The sequence below is a fragment of the Plectropomus leopardus genome, chromosome 18 (assembly GCF_026936395.1).
Source record: "Plectropomus leopardus strain MGB_pleo_1.0 chromosome 18, ASM2693639v1, whole genome shotgun sequence".
Taxonomy (NCBI): domain Eukaryota; kingdom Metazoa; phylum Chordata; class Actinopteri; order Perciformes; family Serranidae; genus Plectropomus; species Plectropomus leopardus.
The window spans coordinates 31309143-31322500 of NC_142193.1; the positions used below are offsets into that span (position 1 = coordinate 31309143).

General features: G+C 43.3%; 1 protein-coding gene across 1 annotated transcript in view; it reads right to left on the bottom strand.

Annotated features, from left to right (window-relative positions):
• Positions 1-507: 507 nt before the first annotated feature.
• The window catches only part of hdac5 (histone deacetylase 5), a 46148-nt gene continuing 33297 nt past the window's right edge, over positions 508-13358 (bottom strand). Inside the window, exons 18-30 of the mRNA XM_088069310.1 lie at positions 12274-12407; positions 11970-12090; positions 11105-11154; positions 10544-10651; positions 10384-10439; positions 10149-10236; positions 9687-9806; positions 9251-9348; positions 8740-8858; positions 8499-8632; positions 7588-7669; positions 7321-7501; positions 508-6502 (exon numbers count right to left, since the gene is read on the bottom strand). Coding sequence (XP_087925436.1) covers positions 6463-6502; positions 7321-7501; positions 7588-7669; positions 8499-8632; positions 8740-8858; positions 9251-9348; positions 9687-9806; positions 10149-10236; positions 10384-10439; positions 10544-10651; positions 11105-11154; positions 11970-12090; positions 12274-12407 — 1331 coding nt within the window. The 3' untranslated portion in view covers positions 508-6462. The remainder of the gene's footprint in view (positions 6503-7320; positions 7502-7587; positions 7670-8498; positions 8633-8739; positions 8859-9250; positions 9349-9686; positions 9807-10148; positions 10237-10383; positions 10440-10543; positions 10652-11104; positions 11155-11969; positions 12091-12273; positions 12408-13358) is intronic.

A 13358-nucleotide genomic window follows, 5' to 3' on the forward strand; every position in this document is an offset into this window, starting at 1 on the left:
ATCTTTTATTGCATAGTATACTGTAGCGTAGTACTATAGTATACTACTACTCCTAAATTCATATGGCATTCTTGACCGTGACAAAAAGAAAAAAAGGTACAAAAATAAGTCCTGTGTTAATTTGTTTCATCACTTAATGTTTAACGCCCAATAAAGAAGTGAATTTTGCACAATGTGTCAATAACTAGAGAAGCATTTAATTGCCTATTAAACTTTGATTTATTTAACCAATAATTAAATTTTAAAGGAGAGCGTCTGACCTATGACCTTTGATCAGTTCTGACTTCAGCTCTCCGTTTAAGTTCACAAAGTATTTTTTTTACTGCAGACCATCTGAAAGTTGACCAAAGTGTCCGCTGACCTGGGAACTGTTCAGGTGACGTGTCGCCTTTTTTATTTTGGCTTTGCAAACATTTTGACTGATAATTTGATGTCGGAGAATTTTTTTCGCAGCAGCTGTCGAGCGTTTCGTTCCCTCTGGACAAGTGTTGGGAAATGCGACCGCCGGTCGGTGAATTGCTTTATTGAGTTTCCAGACAAGTTTAACAACAGGCCCACTTTAAAAAAAACAACAAAGAAACAGATCATCAGGATCAACGTCACAACATTACAGTGAGAGAATAAAAAAAGGGCTTCAATAAAATGTCCACAATCCCCTGAAATTAAACTGAGTGTGAAGAATCACAAGAGTCACCTTCTTCCCTTTTTCGGTTCCTGCAACACAATTCATCAACAGGAAATCAGGACGAGGAGAAAAAACAGGCTATCATCATCAATAAGAGTCACAGTAATAGATTGCTCCAATAGCGTGTATTGCACATGTGTACACATATATGCACTTTATATACACGTGAGTCGGCAAGAACTAGACACATGTTGTTTTCGTCGTCGTAACAGGAAAGAATCCGGACAAAAGGACAACACGGACGGAGAGGAGTCAGGAATGTGCTCGTGATCAGTTCCAACCAAAAAAATACAAATAAATAAACAGCCTTTTTCCAAGCTTTCAGTCGGACCGGAGAAAAGAGACGGAGAGGAACGCCTCCCCTCGGAAACAGAGGAGACGGAGAGAGAGAAGGTGACGGTGGACCTCCTCCAAAACCCCCCGACACTGCATCATAGCAGGACACAACGTCTACACCACAGTATCAAACATGTCAGGAAATATACAGATTTGACTCATGTAGCAAAATAGTCTGTATGTGTGTCAAAGTGTGCGTTTCACCTCAGTGTGTGCGTCTGTGGAAGCAACAGTGACGCAGCGCCGCCTCGTTCATCTTCATCATCACCATCACCATAACCACCATCATCATCATCACCTTCATCACAATCATCATCATCGCCTTCATCACCATCAAAACACGTCAGTGATGAAACTAAACACAAACCCCAATTCCAAATCCTTTTTAACCTATATCCAGTTTAACTACAAAGACAAGATATTAAATGTTCAAACGGGTAAAATTGATTGTTTTTTCACAAATTTTCACTCATTTTGAATTTGATGCCTGCAACAGATTCAAAAGAAGCTGGGACAGGGGCGGCAAAAGAGTGGGAACGTTGAGGAATGCTCAAAAAACATCTGTTTGGATCACTCCACAGGTGAACAGGTTACCTGGAAACAGGTGAGTGCCACGAAAGGCTCAGTCGTTCACAAACAAGGATGGGGCGAGGTTCAACACTCAGTGAACAACTGCGTGAGCAAATAGTCCCACAGTTTAAGAACAACGTTTCTCAACGTTCAGTTGCGAGGAATTTAGGGATTTCATCGTCTACAGCCCATAATATCAACAAAAGACTCAGAGAATCTGGAGAAATCTCTGCAGGCATTAAAAACCGACATCATTCTGTAAAGGACATTACCACGTGGGCTCGGGAACGCTTCGGAAAACCATCGTCAGTTAACTCAGTTCGTCACAACATCAACAAGTGCAAATTAAAACTACCAGGCAAAGCCAAATATCAACGACACCCGCAAACGCCGCCGTGGAAAAGTGTGCTGCGAGTCCACATTTCAGCTCGTCTTTGGAAATCATGGACGTCGTGTCCTCCGGGTCAAAGAGGAAAAGGACCATCCAGACTGTTATCAGTGCAAACGCCAGCAGCTGTGATGGTATGGAGGTGTGTTCGTGCCCATGGCATCATGGGTAACTTGCACATCTGTGAAGGCACCATTAATGCTGAAAGGTACATACAGCTTTTGGAGCAACATATGCTGCCATCCAAGCAACGTCTTTTTCAGGGACGTCTCTGCTTTACCAAGACGATGCCACACTCTGCACGTTACAGCAGCGAGGCTTCGTAGTAAGACTGCGGGTCCTAGACCGGCCCGCCTGCAGTCCAGACCCGTCTCCCAATGACTGCTGAGCAACTGAAGTCGTACATCAAGCAAGAACGGGAAAGATTTCCACCTACAAGCTTCAACACTGAGTGTCCTCAGTTCCCAAACGCTCACAGAGGGATGTTAAAGGGAAAGTGATGTAACAATAAAAACAATAAAGTTGATCAGTTTGAACATTTAATATCTGTCTTTGTAGTGTATTCAATTGAATATAGGTTGAAAAGGATTTGCAAGTCATTGCATTCTGTTTTTATTTCCGTTTTACACAACGTCCAAACCTCACTGGAATCAGGTAAATAAACAGATGCAGCTCTGAAATTAATCCCAAAATAAATAAATGAGGCAATTAATATATAAAAACATCTGAAATTGTAAATGAGTCAATGTTTTAATAAATTAATTTTAAAATAACTTATGCTGAAAAATTATCATTTTTAAAGACTTTTTTTTTAACATTTCAAGGGATTTTTCAATGCCACACTTATTTCTCATCTCTTTTTTTAAGTTTGTTTATAACATTTTATATTCACATAAACATTTATTTTCACTATAAGGGATGGGAAATAAATGTGGCCTTAGGGAAATAAAAGTCCCTAATAAATAAGAGTAGTTATCAAAGAAATCCCTTATTTAAACATTTTTTAATGAAACTATAATGACCAATGTAGTTATATTTACATTAATTGATATATTTATTGCCTTCTTTGAATTTCAAAATGAATTTTCCCTCTTTTGCAGGATTTAATTCACAGCCAAACTGATTCATTTCACAGCTATATTTATTAGTTATTTTTGTTCATAGACATATTAATTACTTTATTTTTATCTATTCACTTTTAAAATTAATTTCAGGGGATTTTTACTTCATTCTGCTCCACTATTTTCTAGCTCTTTTTAAAATTTATTTCATCTGTTAAATTCAAATAAATATTTGTTTTGGTCTGAATGACGGATTCAGACCAAAACAACAGCACCAGAACAGAAGAGAATCACAGTCGTTTATTAAAAGAGCTGCAAAACAAATGTAGCGTTATGGAATAAAAGTCCTCTCGAACTTCACAAATATATTTGTAGTAAAAAATGTTATATTTATTTTCTTATATATTTATATCAGATATCATTTTCTCCATCCTTCACAGAGTTCATCTCATGGCCATAATTAATATAATATTTTTCGTAGGCATATCAATTTACAAACAAACTGATTTATTTAATATTGACTCATTTATACATCGATATATTTTTGCCTTATTCATTTGTTGCAGGAGTTATTTTTTTTCATCTTTTTAAATTGCGATATTTATTTAATTTTTAATTTTTTTATTTTTTATTTTAATTTTGACTCAAATGGGATTCCGTAGTGTAAAACATAGATGAAAAAAGGCATTTTTAGCAGGTAGAAATCGCTTCAGTGACTGTTTTTTATGGTGGTGGCGACTTGCTTGCCTCCTTGCAGCTGTTTGTTTTTGCCTACGATCCCCGCCGACCCGAGGCGCTGCGATCACTGATTGCTGGTACGATGGACAAAACGGCCTTCGTGTTTACATTGGTACAAAAAGACGACACTGAGCTCAATCAATCAATCAATCCTCTGTCCATTCCACCTGACAGGTAACACACGCACACTCAGCCACACGTTTAAAAGCTCTACGGATGACGTACGCCGCCTGCTGAACGCTGGACGCTGTACTTGTGTTGCGGTCGGTGTGATATTGCTTTGAACAGGTGAGCGGCGGAGGTCACGGAGGTCGCAGCAGCGGCGGCTACAGGCTCCTGGGAAACGGACTGAGTGAGGTTAAAGAGCGCGTCCGGCCGCGTTCGGCTCGCTGACGTCACTCCGTAGAGTTTCTATCGATGTGAGTAACAGAGCGGTCCAGTTCTGAGGCGCCACGTCCGCGAGCCTCCACTGGGGTTTGTGAAAACGGATGCTGGGAAAAAAAAGCTCCTTTTTGATGTTTTTTTTAAGGACTCTGGCACCTTATTAACCTTAAAAACAGATTTCTTTAACTTCAATCGTAAATAGAGAAGTTAAAAATGTGCGTAGTTGTCAGTAATCAGGGCTGAGTAACTGCCGTCACTTTATATTTGTCGACTAGATTTGGAAAAAGTCTGTATTTTTGTTAAAAGTCAGAATCTTTTGATTTGGTTAAATGTTGAATCCAGAGCGTTATTAGGGACTGTTCGTTATTTATAGAGGGGGCATGTGTTTTTGGGGGGATTTAGGGGAGGGGCTACAACTTTGAATGGCTGGATTTGTTTTTTTTGTACTGCCGATTTCTAAACAAAACTCACGGCTTGTTTTCTTTTAAAAACTTTGGTTATTTGTAAAGAAAAAGATTCTGCTTTTTTTTTCTTTTTAGTTGAATTTGGTTATTTATAAAGAAAACATTTTGGCAACGGAGAGCTCTGTGTTGGACTACAAAAACGCATCATCACTGGACCAGCCTGTTAACCCCTTCATGACCTTTGACCTTAACGTCCTGCCTTTCTGCAGTTGCTGCTGTTTGCCTGCGGAGGGCAGCAGCGCTCCTGCCAGAGGAACTCGCTGTTCACCTCCAACAACAACAACAACCTCTACGATGACATCATCCAACCATCCCGTAAACAAACAAACAAACAAACAAACAGGTGGCGGTCTGACGACCTCAGACCGTGTGCTTACTTCCTGTCAAACAGCCGTTAAAGGAATGATACTCAACAGGCTTCGTTTGGGGCCGTTTTTATAAAAAGACAAATACATGTTTCTGGGATTTCAGGACATTTTGAGGTTTTTAGGACATTTCGAGGATTTAGGAATATTTTTTGGATTTCCAGGGCATTTCTTAGATTTTTAAGCATTTCTTGGACTTCAGGACATTTCTAGGATTTTAGGACATTTCTTGATTTTCGGGACATATGCAAGTTTCAGGAAATGTCTCTGGTTTTTGATGCTGTTCTGAACTCCAGCACCTTGTGGATACTAAAAGGCCAAAAGCATTTCCCGGTGTCGATCAGATTTGGCCGTAAGTTGAGTATAATTTCTTTAAAACATCAAATAGAATATATTCAGAAATCCAATCTGATTGGATGAAACAATGTTTACATATATATATATTTATATATAGAATATTATTTTGTCTTTTTTATACAAAAAGAGATTTTGTGTTTTTATACATAGATGTATGTACAGATTAGAAAAGTGAGTCTGCTGTGACGTAACCGTGGAGACAGTATTTACACCAAAGAGGAAATATTAAAAGAAAAAAAAAGAAAAAAGAGGGACGTGGTGGTCGCTGTGGTGGTTTGGAAAACGTGCCACAATCCCACAATCCCCTTTAGAAGAAGGGGCGGGGCTCAGGTCACATGACAGGGTGACAGATAAAGAGACAGGCCTGATCCTGAGACGCTCACACCAGAGACCAGAAAGTCCGTCCGAACATTAGAATAAATTAATATTCGGGAGACTTTCCCCGGCGTCCCGGTGTGTTCTGATGGCTTTAAAGTCTGACGGGATGGATTTTTATTGATCTCGCCCTCGCCGTCTCCTCCGGGTGCTGAAGAGTGACATGAGAACAAATTAAGGCATCCAGATGAAGGAACAGAGACTGAAAGATGGACCGGGTGGACAGCGGTGAGAGTGTGCGTCAGTGTCTTCAGTCCTGAATGGCTGGTCGGTTTGCTGAGGTGCTGCGGCGGTGGTGTTTTTGTGGTTTCTGATTGGACGTTTTTTTTGTTTTTTTAAAAAGGCACCTAGTTCCTCCTCCTCCTCCTCTGTTCATTTGTAAAACTGTTCCCTCCTCCTCGGCCTGTCTCTCTGACAGACGGACAAGAGGACAAGTCGTCCACTTGGTGTCTGACAGGTCGGGACAGCAGAGTGAGCGGCGGGGGGGTTAAGTTTGACCCTCTCGAGATGCCAACAAGTCGTCTGCTCCTCCTCGGGTCGATGGGCGAGTAAAAAGGGTCCCCGCCTCCTCCTGCCTCCATAAGGTTCTCCTCAGCCAATCAGAGTCCTCCACAACGACACACTTCCACTCTGTGTGTGTGTGTGTGTGTTCAAACGCAGCAAGAGGAAAAGGACGAGGAAGAGGAGGTGCCAGAAGGAGGTGAATGTGGAGTTTTTGTGGTTGTCGTTGAAGATCGTCCTACAAAACAGGCTCTTCTTCCATCGGCTCCTCCGTCGACCTAAAGAGAAAATCACGGGTCACGCAGCGTCACTTAAATGTCACGTTAAATTCTAGCTGCCGCGCAGTAATGCGTTTTGCATTTTTTGCAGCAGATGATGTGAAAGATAATGACCTCGGCATTAAAATGCACATTCTGCATGACATGAGGCTCGAACTCACAACCTCAGACACCGAGAACGAGTCAGCGTCACAGTGAGCTGCATGAGAGAGAAACCAGAGAGCTTCACACTGTGACTGAGCCGACCAGCAGGGGGCAGGATATCAGCTGTCTGTGCATGGACAGGCAGATTTCAACCTGCTGCCAAAAATTCACTCAAGACTAAACTCTGAGAATCTGCAGACTTCATCTAGACGGCAGAGAGATGTTGATCATGTGTTTTACAAAGATCGATTTGCTTCTTAAGCTAAAAACTGATGTTTAAAGATGTAATTTCCCCACAAACTGCAATAGTTTACATGAGGGCAGAATTCAAAATGCTGCCAAATATTCTGTTTTTCAGATGAATTTCTGAAATGTTACACATTTAATCTGCCATGACAGCAACATTTTGTCATTTTTTTTTCAGTAACTTTGACAATTTCCTGGAAGAATTTGCAAGTATATGTTGATGCACTGTAAGCTCATGCGGGGTTAATCCTGCAAAGGTCGCCTCACTATCGCAGGACTGACATACGGAGAGGACATGCAAACTGTGCACATACATATATATATATACAAACTCCTTTAAACTATCCCATTACAGCATCCAGACACACACACACACACGCACACACACACTGGTGCTGTGGTGACATCACCCCGTGCTCGTTGCTGACCTGCTGGTTTCCGTGTTGTCAGGATCAGATCCCGGCTGCTCTACATCGACACTGAGCGACGCCATGGCGCTGACGGTTTCTGCCTCGTCCTTCTCTGATTGGCCCTGAGCCCCCGAGGGGCCGTCCAGTAGCGAGTGTCCACTTGTCTGAGACAAACTCTGGAGACACGGCCAGTGTTTACCTGGAGGGACGGAGACACGGAGGGTGAAGACGGGCTGCAGCTCATCAGAGTGTGTGTGTGTGTGTGTGTGTGTGTGTCTTTCTTACTCTGGATCTCGATGACTCTCTCCAGCGAGGCCCACGCTTTGGGACACGGCTTCTCCTGAGGCCACTGGACCACAGAGTCACACTGACACACAAACACACACACACACACACACACACACACACACACACACACACACACACACACACACACACACACACACACACACACACACACAGTACCAACAGAGATCATGTTAAAAACACGTCGCTGACGGCTGCAGCTGTTTAAGTTGAACATTTGTTTGAAAAGAACAGTTTCTTCTGAGCGTGTTTTGAGGTTCACTGAGGTGCTGACTCCACAGTCGCTGTGTCTCGTACGGCAGATGGCGGTCGGCGGTCGGCACGCCCCCGGTTTGGAGAGGATGGCGGGAGTATCTGACCAGATGTCTCCTGTTCTGCTCCTGAGTTATAATGTTGAGTTATATAAAATGCCAAACTGTTCCTTTAACCCCTTGAAACCTGGTTTGACATCACTTTTCACGTGCTGCGTTCACACGCCTTTCACAGCTGTTAAAACCTGTGAGAAACGCCACGCAAACTGCAAGTAATCAGTAATTCATCAGTAAATCAAAAGGTGAGGGAAACATTTCTATAACTACAGTAAATTTATAATTATCATCATTATTTAAAATCATTTTTTTCTTTTCTTTCTTTTTAATTCATATATTCTTTTAGTAAATTTCAGACAATTTTGTATTTTTTATTAATTTCTTGGTATTTTTTGGTCATTGCTGCTCATCGGGTCTGTTGCTCTGCACGTGTTTCAAAGGGTTAAATCTCAGACGGACAGCTCTGTGCACACAGAGTTCAGATCAGCTGCTCTGAATCACCTCTGAGTCCTTGTCACGTATTCGAACTGTCCGTAGAGACGTCGGCTGTAAACCATGAATAAGTATTGATGATATTCTCACCGGGTCTCCCAGGAGCGCCGAGACGCACGCCTCTGATGCGTCACAGATGGCAGTGAGGTCATGACCGCCCTCCAGCGCCATGACGACGCGCCCACCGGCCAGACCCATCAGCAGCTGCGTCAGCTGACCGAAACCTGCCGACAGTCACGGTTCAGAGACTCTGGTTATTCAAAGCGTTTGGCGGCGTGCCACCGAGGTCCTGCTTACATATTATCACCATGGCAACCAGCGTAACACTCACACTTGGCGGAGACGTTATATCCTCCCAGAGGAGACTGATGACCCTCCACTGCGTCAAAACCTGCCGACACCAGGACCACATCCGGACCGAACTGCTGGGCGATGGGCATCACCACGCTCCTACACACACACACACACACACACACACACACACACACACACACACAATAACAATTTATTTATGTCCACATGAAAATGAAGCACACAAGGATACAAATATTAACCCTTTGAAACCTGTATCGACATCAGTTTTCTTGTATTGCATTGAGACACCTGTCACAAGCTATTTAACCCTTTCAGACCTGAGCACATTTCTATGAGCAATTTGGTGAGAATTATCACACGAAATCAAAGATGTCAAAGAAAAAGACCTGAAAATCCCTTTAAGGGGCTGATTAATACCAAATTATACTTATAAAAAAAGGTAAATATGAGTAGAAAACTATATTTTTAATTTTTGTCATGTATTTAAATTCTGTTATACATTTAATAGTTATAATTGTGCCGTTCACCTGAAGGCGGTGAGATACTCCACGTCGCCCATAGGCGGCTCCACTCCTCCCGTCCAGGCGATGTTCACGTTAAAGCCAACGCCTGCAGCTGAGCCCACCTGCAGAGAGAGCGACGCTGGGATCACGGCTCATGTCGCTGTCATGCTCCTGCTCTGCTGCTGCCTCCGTCACGCAGTGTGTCAGTGTGTGTGTTATTGTGCGACTCTCACATCTGAACTTACGTGGCGTCCACAGCACAAAATGTCACAGCGTATGTGCTGGTTCGAGGGTCGGAGGAAACACGAGGGCTGTAAGTTTTATTAGTTTTAATCTGACGCTGGCTCTGTTTCTGAATGCTTTTGTCCTTTGATGTTCAAAATTTGAAAAATGCAAACTCCCCACTGTGTGTGTGCGTGCGCGCACGTGTGTGTGTGTGTGTGTGTGTGTGTGTGTGTACCTCCTCAGGAGCTCCGCTGCCAGGAAAGAAGTTCCCGTCGTCGTAGCGATGGAGGGAGATGTAGAGGACGTTGGGGTCGCTGTAGAAGGCCTGCTGGGTGCCGTTGCCATGGTGAATGTCCTGTAGTGACATCAGAGAGGTCAGTGGCAGCGCACACGCACTGAACATGATCTTAACACGTTCTAAACACGCTCTGAACACGCTCTGATTTTGGCTGTTTCTTTTGCTTTATTGTCTGTAATTATAACTTTGTTTTTGGTCCGTTTGTTTCTGTATGTTTTCTTTATTTCCTTCTTCACGTGTTTAAAATGAATAAAAATCAAATCAAGTCATTTTATGTTTTACGTTTTCATGCTCATTTATTTTGTCTTTCTGTCGATGTGCATGTGTGCAATTTTTTATCGGGTTAAAAACAAACAAACAAAAAAACAAACAAAAGTAATATCAGCTCGTGTTTCTCACCCAGTCCACGATGAGGATCTTTCCCACTCCCAGTTTCTGCTGCAGCAGCTTGGCAGTGATGGCGACCGAATTAAAGAAACAGAACCCCCTGCACACGCACACAAACACACACACACGCACACACACACACACACACACACACACACACACAGTGAGTCTTCACCAGAGTGTGATGTAATTCAAAATCCAGCAGTGTATTGATGGTGTGTGTGTGTGTGTGTGTGTGTGTACTGACATGGCGGTGGACTCCTCAGCGTGGTGACCCGGTGGACGAACCACAGCGAAGCCGTTCTGGGACGGACAGAGACACACAGACCGATGTGAGAGGACGGCTCAGACTGTCAGAAAACTCCACAGTGTGTGTGTGTGTGTGTGTGTGTGTGTGCGTTTGTTACCTTCAGCTCTCCCGCCGCCACTCTGAAGGCCAGCTCGATGACGGAGCCCACTGCCATGCGGACCGCCGCCGACGAGTGCATCTCGTTCCACACGGTGTCACTGTCCACCTGCAGGGGGCGACACAGAGCTCAGACCACAACCGTTACCACGGCAACCGCACACAAACTACCCCAAAATACTGCCTCTACCCCAAAACTCTGACTCCTAAAAAAGAAAATATTCCACTAACATGTCTGTTTACATGACTCATGAAAAATAAATATTCCAATTATTTTGACATTTGGACGTCAGGACGTCACACAATTAGGCATTTTGGGAAAATTATCATTTAACAGCTCGGGAAAAAATCATGGGAATAAAGACAAAATATCTAGGGGGAAAAGGAAAAAAGCTAAAGGAAAGTTAAAAAAAAGGGGGAAAAACCTTATGACCTTAGTTTATTTTTATTTACTATTTTCCAGGAATTTTAACTCATTCTTTGTGCCGTTTTCCAGTTGCTGAATGAAGCCATTGTGCTCGGCTTTTAAAGGGTTAACTGAGAACACGTGTTTATGTCTCACCCCGATTCCTCCGCAGGGGAGAACGGCGTACATCTTCTGACTGATTGGACCTGAAACGACCAATCAGAGGAGAGCTCACAGTCGGGACGCATCCCGGAGACAAAGAATCACAGATTATCAGCAGAGACACTCTCAGCTCAGAGGGACAGACATGAAGACACTTTCTAATAAATACAAAGACAAAACAAGTTTTACTTCTACCTGCTGATTCACAGACAGACAGAGGGACAACAGAGAGACAGAGAGAAACAGAGACAGACAGAAAAGAGACAGAGAGACAGAGAAGAGAGACTGACAGACAGAAAAGAGACATATAGAGAGACAGGCAGAGAGACAGACAGAAAAGAGACAGACAGGCAGAAAAGAGACAGACAGACAGACAGACAGACAGTCAGAGGGACAGACAGGGGGACAGACAGGGACAGTCAGAGGGATAGAGAGAGGAACAGTCAGAGGGACAGTCAGAGAGACGGACAGGGGGACAGTCAGAGGGACAGAAATAGGGACAGACAGAGGGATAGACAGAGGGACAGACAGGGGGACAGACAGGGGGACAGACAGAGGGACAGTCAGAGGGACAGTCAGAGGGACAGACAGAGGGACAGACAGAGGGACAGACAGAGGGACAGTCAGAGGGACAGATAGGGGCACAGACAGAGGGACAGACAGAGGGACAGTCAGAGGGACAGTCAGAGGGACAGTCAGAGGGACAGTCAGAGGGACAGACAGAGGGACAGACAGAGGGACAGACAGAGGGACAGACAGAGGGACAGACAGAGGGACAGTCAGAGGGACAGTCAGAGGGACAGATAGGGGGACAGACAGAGGGACAGTCAGAGGGACAGTCAGAGGGACAGGTCTGTACCCAGCAGCTTCTTGTGGTCCAGTTTGTGGCGGTTCAGCGGACTGGTTCCATACAGCAGAGTGTGGAACTCTGAGTGGACGGACTGGATCTCATCCAGAGACGCTTTACGTCCTCGAATCCTCTGCACACACACACACACACACACACACACACAAAATTTATTTATGACCACATGTATGTGTATGTCTGTGTATGTGGGTGTGTGTTTGTGTGTGTGTGTGTGTGTGTGTGTGTGTGTGTGTGTGTGCATATGTGCGTGCGTGCGTGTGTGTGTGTGTGTGTGTGTGTGTGTGTGTGTGTGTACCTCACAGCGGCTCAGCAGGCCCGTCTCCTGCAGTCTGGACCAGATGCTCTGCACTCTCCCAGCATGCTCGGGGTGAATGTGAGCGTTTCCACAAACACACTGATGCTTCAACATCAGACTGTCGTACACCAGCCCTGCACACACACACACACACACACACACACACACACACACACACACACACACACACACACACTTATTTTCGATATATTTCGTTTCTTTTTCATAATTATATAAAAGCTTTTGAATATATGATTATTTCAGCGTAACTTAGGGACTGTTCGTTATTGTTCTCTTGTTTTGGCTTTAGGGCAGAAACATGCGACCGTAAACTGCTGGATTATGTTTTTATTAACGTTGACGCCTTCAGTTTGGAATAATAAACTTTGTAAATACATAAATAAAAAAGCCACACGTGTCCAAACCCACGGGCATGTTTCCTTTGAAACATGCAGGTTTGAAGTCCATGAATTCTTTAAACTCTCAGAAACGGCTGAGATTTCATAAGAAAACTTGGCTCCGAACGCTTTAACATGAGAAAAAGATGTTTTTATTGTTTTTTAATAGTTTCTTTTTTTGTTTGTGTGTGATTTTTAAGGAAAAGATGCAGGTTTGGAAGACGTGTCTTCTAAAAATCACAGAAAATACAAAAATAAAATAAATGAATAAATAAATGAGGTTTTTTTTTTTTTTGTTATTTTTAAAGGAAACATGCCTCCAAACCACCATTAATCACAGTCAGAGACGATAAAAACAGAAATCATCATTGGATTTTCAAATTTCCAACGGCCCCTGAACGCCTCATGTGTTATTGTTCAGGTTTGTGAACATGTTTAATAACCTGCTCAGGTTTTAATGAACGTCAGAAACCTGAAATAAATAACATCAAACCTAAACTCCCCAATAACAACTGAGTGCTGAGCTGCCACCAGATGCATGCTGGGTAAAAAAATAGAAAAGTAAAGGAGGCGTAACGAGGAAAAAACATTCAGATAGATGATCAGAACTAAAAACAGATCCGTGTAAATGTCGCTCCACTGAGCGTCTGCAGTTACTGTCGAGCACCACAAGGTGTCAGCAGCTAC